The following is a 9,617-nucleotide window of genomic DNA, read 5'->3' as shown; positions in this document are numbered from 1 at the left end:
GATCTCAAAGAGCTTTATTGATTACATGTGGAAGACATTATATGTGAAATGCAATGTAAGTGGACACAGGCTGCACGAACGCACAAATGTATGCCTAGGAGGTTTGAGTTTGCATGCAAAAGGACAAGAAGCACTCGAAAGTATCAACAATGTCTCCTTTTCAAGGCCAACCCCTTGGACCATCTCCCTGCTGTTTTGTTTCTTTCCCCCAGCAGACGCCATATGCACGCCTTCAGCAGACGTCCCACTTCTGACGGGACAAACTCTGCTGCCTGTGTTCGTGCTGCGTTGATCTCCGAGCTTAGAAAAAAAAAAAAAAAAAACTCCACAAAAGTTCACCTTGTAACGAAGTAGTTCGCAGTTGATTTGAATAATAATCGCCCCGCAGACTGGGGTGAACATGTAGAGATGGATTTTATGAAGCTTTTTGGCACCGTTATCGCCGTTTTCTTCCACCCTGGATCCGCCTCTAAATTAAATGGTAAGATTTTTATTTCGGAGGACAAAAGAACTCCCCCCTTTTTATAACTACCTTAAGACGTGTTGTGCATTTCCATTTCTTAGTTCTTAGTTTCGTTTTTGTCTGTTTTGTGGTTGTGTTCGTCAGTGTAATGCAGACTTGACACTGGTTGTTGTTGGTGATTGGCATTAACATAGATGCGAGCAGGCTCATGCTGAATGGGAGCTTTATAATGATAAACAGGCTGCAGCCAAACTCCGCTCGGCAGCATGTGATGTGGTGGAAAGTGAATAACAGCTGGAGGAGTGTGTGTGTGTGTGTGTGTGGACTTCAGAACACTGATTTGATCACTGGCCATATTCTTCTTTTAATAAAACCTTCATACTAACATTGCTAATACATTTTTTTAGACTGCAGCATCCTGTTACCTACACAACTATGCAGCAGACACTCAGATCTGGAGATTTTAGTCATGTGTGAGGAAAAAGTGCTAATAGAAACCATCAGCAGTTGCACAATTTTTCATTGGTTGGTCATTTGGTTGTTTAACTCAGACTGCGCCATTGAAAATAGTAATTAACAAGGGTCCTTACAGTTCTGTACAAATAATAAAGCATAAGATGCAAATTATGTTTGTTTGCAAATTACTTTGTATGTGGGGATCACACACCAGTAAATTGGCAAAGCAGTGCATCCAAACATTCACTGTTGATAATCAGTGATACTCTAAGTTGTTTGTAATCCTCTTACTACATGGGTGCCACATGGATCTTCAGAAACTAGAAACGCTGCACTAATCATCTTTTTATCTCCCTGATACTGACTGTGATATCCAGGACAAAGGATCTGCAGACGAGGCACAGAGCGACCATGCTACAAGGTGTCCTACATCCAGGACAGTAGGCAGAGGTTGACCTTTGAGGAGGCCAGGAAGGCTTGCAGGTTGGATGGTGGTGAGCTGCTCAGCATTGAAACAGAAGGTGAGCAGCGAATGATTGAGAGGCTCATACAACAGCTGCAGGCCGGAGATGGAGACTTTTGGATTGGACTTCGCCGTAGCCAGCAGTGGGACAGAGCAGGGACCACAAGCCAAGGTTGCCCCTCGCAATACTATTGGTTGGATGGAAGCAAAGCCAAGTTCAGGTCTTTGTTTTTTTGTGTTTTGTTTTTTTTTTTTTGTTACATTTCACTCTTTAGACACGGAAGCAGCACTGCTGCAACAGCTGCAACAATGAAAATGTATGTGATACCAAAAGGTACACAGCACAATGAAAAAGAAATGAGGAAAAACTTTGTTTTCAGTAGTGACTAAGAAAAGATTAGTGGATAAAATGCTGCTTGTTTCGCAGTTATGCAATCTGTACAATCGTCTGCAAGCATTTGTTGATGAGACATTCAAACATAATCGAACTGTTGATCTAATCACATAAATCTTATTTGCTGTAGGAATTGGCACTGGGATGAGCCGTCATGTGGTGGCGAAATGTGTGTGGTTCTGTACTACCAACCATCTGCACCACCTGACGAAGAAGGCCATTTCCTGTTTCAGTGGAATGACAACAATTGCAACTCCAAGAACAACTTTGTGTGCAAATACTCAGAAGGTGAGAGTGTAGATCACAGACTCTGGACTGTTGTACCTGGCTGTCCAGTCCTGGGAATTATTTGAAATGTATATTTGGTTCTCGAATCCACAAAATCTGAATCTGACCACTATTAAATTGAGGTCACTGTGGTTAACAGCTGACACCAAACATGTAACACACCATTTAAATGCTGGTTGGCTTACTGTAAAACTCTGCACTCTGACATATTTACCAATGTTTACACTCTTTTGGTTTGAAACTGGTCCAAAGCCCTCCAACTTACAAAGCTGGCAAAGTTCTTGATTTTCCTCTCACCAGAAATTTGGCCACAGATTCCCTAAAAGTCACCCACCTAATCTGCCACCAACCCCAGTCTCCTTCTGCTGCAGCCCCCCTCCCACCCACTCACTCCTCAAGGCTCACCTCCTTAGCCCCATTTTTTGCTGATAAGATTGCAGCCATCAGTTGCCCATTTCACACTCCTTCCACCCTCAGTCCTCCAGCTGAGTCCCAGGCTAAAGATAAACTCATATCATTTAGCATTTCCACTTAGAACAATGTATCAAAACTTCCTACTTCCACACTTACACTGGACCCCATTTCCACAAAACCTCCTCTAAGTTTTACTGCCCACTGTTATGCCAGCAGTCACTTGTGATAAATGCTTAAATTGCTTCAGGATCAAATTGGCTCAGATTAAACCCTTTCTTCAAGTCCTCATTTGCACCTGCTCAAATAGAGAGATATCAAGCTGTTTCATGACTCCCATTTTTATCTACGTGCATAGACAGGGAGGTCTTACAGAAGGTGTGAATCCTCATCACAGAACAATCTCCTCCAAATCAGTCAGGCTTTTAAAGCAGCCACTCCAATGACTGAAGCCTTAAGGGCAGCCAGACCTGCAGGTCAGTCCAGTTTTTAATCTTGCTGCCTCTCAGCTGTGAACCACCACATCCTACTATCTGTACCCTCTGAAATAGACATCTATCTCACCAGTAGCTCCTTCACTGTCATGATAAGAAAAAATTTCCTTTTTCATCCCCTTACCACTGGGCTGCCTCAAGGATTGGTTCTCAGACCTCTCCTTTTTTGAATATGCACCTCCTTGGGGGCAATTATTCCCTCACATGGCTTCTCTAGACAGTGAAACCCCTCTCTCCCTCTTCACAGATCTCAGCCTTTCTCTCTGATATGTTCACATGAGTGAAAGAGCACCACAGTCAACTAAACTTTTCTAAGTCCTCCTCCAAATCATCAAAGCCAGTCATTCTCATGGAGTCTTTTTACCCCAACTAAGGCCACAAGAAACCTTGGAGTCATGGTCTTTGGCCAGTTATCCTTCTCTGACCCTGTTGCATTTGTGTCTTGGTCATGTTGCTTTGCTTTATATAACATCAGGAAAATCTGGCCTTACGTAACCACCACCCATCCTGATGATTGCAGTTCTCTTCTGACAGGCCTTCCTTTGCATTCAGTGAAACCTTTGCAGATGATCCATGTAATAGCCCACTTGGTCCTCAGTCAACCCAAAAGAGCATGCTCTTTTTACTACTCACTGCTCACTTACAGCGAGACACTCTACAGCACTGTTTTTACAAGTTGACACGTTTAATTTACTTTAAACAGTTTAATCTCACTATTCATTCATAATTTTATTTAATAGATTTTTATTGGTTCTAATTAATTGTCTTACCATTATGCAGCTTTTATTTTCTTTCTATTTCCAATGTTAAATTGATTTTATTTAACATCTTTCTATGTTTTTCTTAATCTTCTATGTCCATTAAATGGCACAGAATGATGTGAACTTACATATGTCCTTGCTCTGTCTTTTACAGAAAAAGTGCCACCACTTAGTGAGGAAGAGAACACAGCACATCCAGGTAAAACATACACTACATTACCCCATGGACACTGTCCAAGTATGCACAATGTAGTTAAATCAGATTCATCTACTGTTCCACTACATTTTCCTATTGTCTAAATTAAGCTTTAGTTGTAATTAAAAATGTGAACAACCTGCAGGTAAAAAATACCATAATTTAACATTCAAGACATTTAAAGAGAGAAATACAAGCAATTGGGCATAATTCAAGGAATTTAACATACGTAGTTTAGATATTTGAAATTGTATTTCAACAGGTTTGACCTTTTGTTTCTGTCAGTAGAAATGAGTTGACACATCTTAAGATGTCATGTCATGTCACACAGTTGATCTTGTCATATTGAACTGTTTTCTGATAGCTCCAGTTCCATCTCTGAGGACAAAATTATTCTCAACTACAGAAAGTGATGAGAGAATAAAATTGGGACTTCCTGAATCATCAGGTGAGAAACTCATATTTTATTTTTTATGCTTAGGGTTAGGGTGCCTTTTATGTTTACAAAAACACTAATCATCAATGTTTGTGAAACCAAGTAATACCAGAATATCAAGATTCAAGATTCAAGTTTTTATTGTCATTACGAGGACATAACAAAATTTTGCACACTCCCAGCTTAAAAAAAGGCACACACAAATAACATAATAACATAACATAGAACACTTAGTACAAGAATAAGTTATGAGAGGTATCCAAGGATAACACTGGTGTTAAAAGAAATTGTGCCAATTAATGTGCTCTCCTTTTACAGTATCTCTCTCAGACAACACTCTGTATCTGTTCTACATCCTTTATGCAACGATTCCGGCTCTTCTGTTGCTGCTGTTTGCAGTTGCTGGCTTCTTCTGCTACAAACAGCATGCTAAGAGGTAAAAGCAGTACACTAAAAATAATACTAGACTTACTGTACTGAAATAATAAACATTATGTATTTAGATTCAGATGGTTATAAATGCACTCAGGTTTCCTTCCACCATCATAGACATACATGTTTAGGTTAATTGGTGACTCTAAATTGTCCGTAGGTCTGAGTCTGAGTGTGAGTGGTTGTTTGTCTCTGTCTGTCTCTGTGTGTTGGCCCTGCGATGAACTGGTGGCCTCTCCAGGGTGAGCTCCACCCTTGCCCATTGTGAGCTAGGATTGGCTCCAGCACCCAGATATGGGTAAGTGGTAGAACATGAATGAATGAATGAATGAATGAATGGATAAAATTGCAATCCAACTAGCGTTCAAGGTTGCTTTTGCAGAGGAAATAAATATGTGTGTAATGCACATTTTGTACATATATATGTTCTAGCCTTTGTAAGCTACATGTTTGCTACAGATGTACAGTATATAACATATACCTCTTGTCTCTTTGGTCTGAATGTTTGGTTAGAAACATGCATGCAGGAAACATGTTTTCTCTGGCTGGTAAAGTCGTATATTAACCAATGTAAAAAATATCTCTCTTTAAGTCACATTGTAATGATACCATCTGTCTCTGTAATGTAATTTCTTTTACATTTAGGGGAAAGACAGAAAGTGAAAACGATCCCTGCAGATCAAAACCATGGATGTCACCCACAGCTTCCCATTGTTCCATACAAGGACCTTATGCCTTTAGTGACATTACTAAACTGCCTCACACTGCTCTGGACAGCAGCATGCCAGTAGATATCATGGCAAAGTACTCTAGTGAGCCCTTCCGGGACTCCCATTGTGACTATGAGAATGTGTCATGCATGGACAGAGAGAGTGGTTTTGTGACCAATGATATCTATGAGACCTGCAGAACTCAAAGCCAGCACTGCAGCAGTCAGACCGGTTGGGTGGAAAATGAGATCTATGGATAAGTCTGTTGACGCCTACCTGGTTTCCAAAAGTGTCCATCAACCAAATAACAGCAAAAGAGTATGACCCAGCTGGACAGAAGAGGACGATGATTACCATCTCTCTCCTTTCTTTTTTTTACCCCTACTCTTCACATGTTTGGTGCAGCATTACTAACAGATAGCTTGGTTATTTGAACAAAGATCTGGTTCTGCCTGCATCTTCAGAGCTGCTTCCTGGGCCCATAGCAGTGCAAGTCAAATTCATGGTTAATGCACAGTTATCCCAAAGTCATACATATTAAGGCTCCAAACCCCCAAGGTGTGCCAGCAAGGCTGTATCTAGGCAGGGAGGTGTTGTAAGTTAAATGTGTCACCATCTGAGTAATGTGTTTTTGCTTGTTAACAGTGGCAAATTAGCACTAAAAGAGAGTAGAGTGGTATTTTTGAATCACTGATGGTGCTGATGTCAAGATCCTATGAGGTCTAACTAAAGTTTTTACCAAAGCATGTATAATTGTTGAACTATTTCACAGGATAAGTGAAAATTTGACCTGTTTGAGGCAGGCATAGAAAACAGAGGTGTGTCAAGATCTTTCGAATTTATCTGTTTGCCACCTTTGATATTTGCATGACTTTTCATGGCAATCAAATAGTTGAGATACGCCATTCTGGACTGTCGGACAGACTAAATATTCTAATATATTTCAACTTTATTTAATGTATTTTATTATTACAAATTCATCCAACAAATTTCAATCAAAAATCTTCTGGTGGGTAAAGAAGACTTGAAAAGTTGTTTCTTATGCCCAGGTTTTTTTTTTTGTTTTTTTTTTTTTTTAACTTAAGTGGTTTTTTGCTTGTCTGTTTTTTTTACAGCAGTATATGAACTCAAATAGGAGAAGTCAGTTTTGTGGTGTAGCAATGTCCCTATATTTGGCATGGTGGATTATACATCTAACACTGGGAGTTTTGAGGACTCGTGCAAGGAGGTTATGCATTCTGTAAACAATCCAAAATGTTCCAAGACTAGAGATTGATCCAAAACTACTCAACCATTACCCTGATAATGTCACCAGATATTATGAGACACAAGTACAAAAAGGTTCGGTAGGCTCTCTACTGCTGTGGATTTGTCCTGTTCTGGGACTATTCTGAGATTTTCGCTAAACCTGAATAGCGGTGTCAGCCCTTTGCAAGGCTTCCTGTTTGGACTTTAATGTCAGGCAACGGGACAGTACATGCGGAAACGCTGATGAGAGAACTCTGCTGACCCTGGTAAAACTCAAAGCTGCACTTCCTCGACTGACTGTGCGAGATAATCAATCCGTCCACTGATATGACAATACAGTATCTAGTGACCACTTTTGGAAATTGAATGGATTTATTCAGTCATGTTTCCGTGCAAAAGCACGTCTGTCTTATACGTGTACAGAAATGGTGTTTAAGAGTATGTATGAGTGGGCTGTTGGGTCTGTGTCTTGGAAAGATGTAGCCAGCCCAGTAAGGAGAGGCTGAGTGTGTTCTTGGAGAATGTTAGACAGGAAATGCCAAAAGCACATCTGGAACTCTTACATTCAGGAAGTCTATGCGTGACAGCAGAGGCCTTTTTGTGCGCTGCTCTGCCCGCCTGCTTAGCAATCCACTGTTTTCTGTTCAACTGTCACTGCAGGGGCTTAGGAGAACAACTGCTGGGTGTGAATATTTGCTGTATCTCAAAAATGGCATGATTTCTGGGTGTCAAATAAAGTGTGGATACAAGATCTTGTGGTTACATTATTTTTAATGATCGTGTGAGAATATTCTCCTTTTTTTGTGTGTTTAAGTGTCTAGTGGGGTGAATTTAGATGTAAAATATACCTTTTGGTAAAGCTATTAAAACACCTGCACTGAGAAAGAAAACAATGGTAGTAGACATACTGCAAAGCAATATGGTGTAAGCAGAGATGACTGGTAAGGGATGGGGATATGGTTAGGTTCAAGGGAAGGGAAAAACACACATAAACGGGGGGTAACAAGACTCTTCTCCTGAGCTTTGGAGCCAAACTCAAAACGAAAGCAAACGCTTAGCCTTGCTTCAATTTTTACTTTATGCCAACAGATGGGGCTGTTGTGTAGCTGAACAGAGTGTCTTTGTGGCTGATAAAATGTCTGGTCTCACATGAGGTCCAGCATGTTACATTATATAAGGATATACATTATGATATGTTACTACAGGATCTACAATGGCCAGTACGGTATTTTTTCCCCTCTGCATTATGTCACCAAAGCTAGAGATAACGAGGAATGCATCATTATCGTTATTATTTGTTCTATTATATTTAATCCAAACATATTGTTTAATGTTACATTTTTTTTTTTCACCCATTCATATTTTCAGAGGGGAAAAAAGAGGGGCTGTTTCAGGCAGACTTAGAGAGAATTTCACCCTTTTCACAGCATTTCTTTTTTTCACAGGAGCTTATTAAACACCTGCAGGGCAGAACTTCAAAGTTACCTATGCGTGCAATCAGGGAGGGCAGACAAGCAAACAGATTTCAGAATAGCAATTTTGCCGGTTGACGTAAGAGGTGGGTCTGGTTGTCTTGGCAACCAATTGGCACTGAAGTGTGGAGCGACTCGCTGGCCCCGCCCCCTGTACAAATACCCCCATGGCTTTGACGTCAATACACGTCAACCGGAGAACATGATGCCTCTTTGCAAGTCAACTCGTGCGCTCCGTAGCTGATAGAGGCGGCTCGGGCTGAAACAGTAGAGCCGTATTGTGTCGGGGGACGCGGTGTGACAGTCCCGGCTGCTCGGCAAATGGCCTGCTTCGTATCGCCGCGCTGACGGAGAGCGTCGCCACAGAGGCGTTCAAGCTGACAGGGCGACAAGAAAAATCAACTTTGTCTGTTTTTAATGGACGCGCTTCGAGCGGCGGCGGCGGCGGCAGCAGCAGCAGAGGTGGTGGTGGTGGTGGTGGTGGAGGAGGAGGAGGAGGAGGAGGTGGCGGGCGGTTTGTTTTCCTTTCGTCTTTATCTGTAGCTGCCCAAGCAAAGCAGAGCAAAGCCAGCCAGCCCGTCCGTGTGAGCCCCCCGTGTGTCCCCTCGCTCGTCTGGCCAGCCTCCTACTCGTCCACTAACAGTCACATTTAGAACAGCATGGTCATGGCCGACAGTGTCCAGAAACCGCTGATCCGGGGTCCGGTCCGAGTGGGCTTCTACGACATCGAGCGCACTTTAGGAAAGGGCAATTTCGCTGTGGTGAAGCTGGCTCGACACCGCATTACCAAGACCGAGGTGAGTGTGTCGGTGAACTAGTTAGCCCGAAAGCTAACTTGGGCTACTGTTCATCAGAGTTACATAACTTTTGTGCACCGCTTGACACCCCAGATATTCACAGCAGATACCGAAATGCTGTCCACATCGTGCACTAATAGAAACTTGGATCGGGTAGCTGCCGGCCGCCCGGCTGCTCCGGTGGGAGCAACAGCTGGTGTGTTTGAACAACGCTGATCGCATTGCCCTTGTACCTGCAAAGCACAGAGGCTACATGACTGGACTGGCTGCACGTTCGCCCCTCTCAGCCGGCATCACTGCCAGTAAGAGGTCTGAGCGCCGGTGCTGCTGGGAATCATGAACCGTAAACACGCATGCTGTACTTCCTCCGCCGGACCAGCGTCGTACACCTGCTCTCTGTTTGGTTAATGACCCAGACAGTGCCACAGAGCACCGATGCATGAGTCTGGCTGGTGTAAACATCCCTATTTGCAGTTATCTGGGACACGCAGCATGGGTCTGTGGTCCCATTATGTAATCCAAATAATGATGCGATTTAGTGCTTTCTTGTGCCAGCAGTGCTGACAGCTTTCTGAGGAGCAGGGTTTGCCAGCCAG

The 9,617-nt window shown here is 42.5% G+C and overlaps 2 protein-coding genes across 5 annotated transcripts in view; both read left to right on the top strand.

Moving 5' to 3' along the window:
- Positions 1 to 223: 223 nt before the first annotated feature.
- On the top strand, positions 224 to 7,496 carry laynb (layilin b). 2 transcript variants are annotated; one of them, XM_029517393.1, is made up of 8 exons: positions 224 to 481; positions 1,297 to 1,603; positions 1,907 to 2,064; positions 3,885 to 3,929; positions 4,291 to 4,374; positions 4,681 to 4,798; positions 5,036 to 5,092; positions 5,440 to 7,496. In XM_029517393.1, the coding sequence occupies exons 1-8, from the start codon at positions 409 to 411 to the stop codon at positions 5,762 to 5,764; spliced, it is 1,167 nt and encodes a 388-aa protein (XP_029373253.1). In that variant the 5' UTR covers positions 224 to 408; the 3' UTR covers positions 5,765 to 7,496. The 2 variants fall into 2 exon arrangements, with proteins under 2 accessions (XP_029373253.1, XP_029373254.1); XM_029517394.1 differs by lacking the exon at positions 5,036 to 5,092.
- Positions 7,497 to 8,740: 1,244 nt separating this feature from the next.
- Positions 8,741 to 9,617, top strand: part of sik2b (salt-inducible kinase 2b) — a 40,281-nt gene continuing 39,404 nt past the window's right edge. For all 3 annotated transcript variants that reach the window (XM_029516876.1, XM_029516875.1, XM_029516877.1), the window contains exon 1: positions 8,741 to 9,021. In XM_029516876.1, the coding sequence (XP_029372736.1) occupies positions 8,884 to 9,021 (138 nt within the window). In that variant the 5' untranslated portion in view covers positions 8,741 to 8,883. The remainder of the gene's footprint in view (positions 9,022 to 9,617) is intronic.

Source organism: Echeneis naucrates, chromosome 13 (genome assembly GCF_900963305.1).
Source record: "Echeneis naucrates chromosome 13, fEcheNa1.1, whole genome shotgun sequence".
Lineage (NCBI taxonomy): Eukaryota > Metazoa > Chordata > Actinopteri > Carangiformes > Echeneidae > Echeneis > Echeneis naucrates.
The sequence above is the reverse complement of the archived record's forward strand: the minus strand, read 5'-3'. Positions and strand labels throughout refer to the sequence as shown.

Excerpts from the sequence above, each read along its gene's own strand:
- laynb (XM_029517393.1), top strand. The coding sequence starts at position 409 with ATGGATTTTATGAAGCTTTTTGGCACCGTTATCGCCGTTTTCTTCCAC. Across the intron at positions 3,930-4,290 it reads AGAGAACACAGCACATCCAG|CTCCAGTTCCATCTCTGAGG; the intron begins GTAAAACATACA and ends GTTTTCTGATAG. Across the intron at positions 4,799-5,035 it reads TACAAACAGCATGCTAAGAG|GGTGAGCTCCACCCTTGCCC; the intron begins GTAAAAGCAGTA and ends TGGCCTCTCCAG.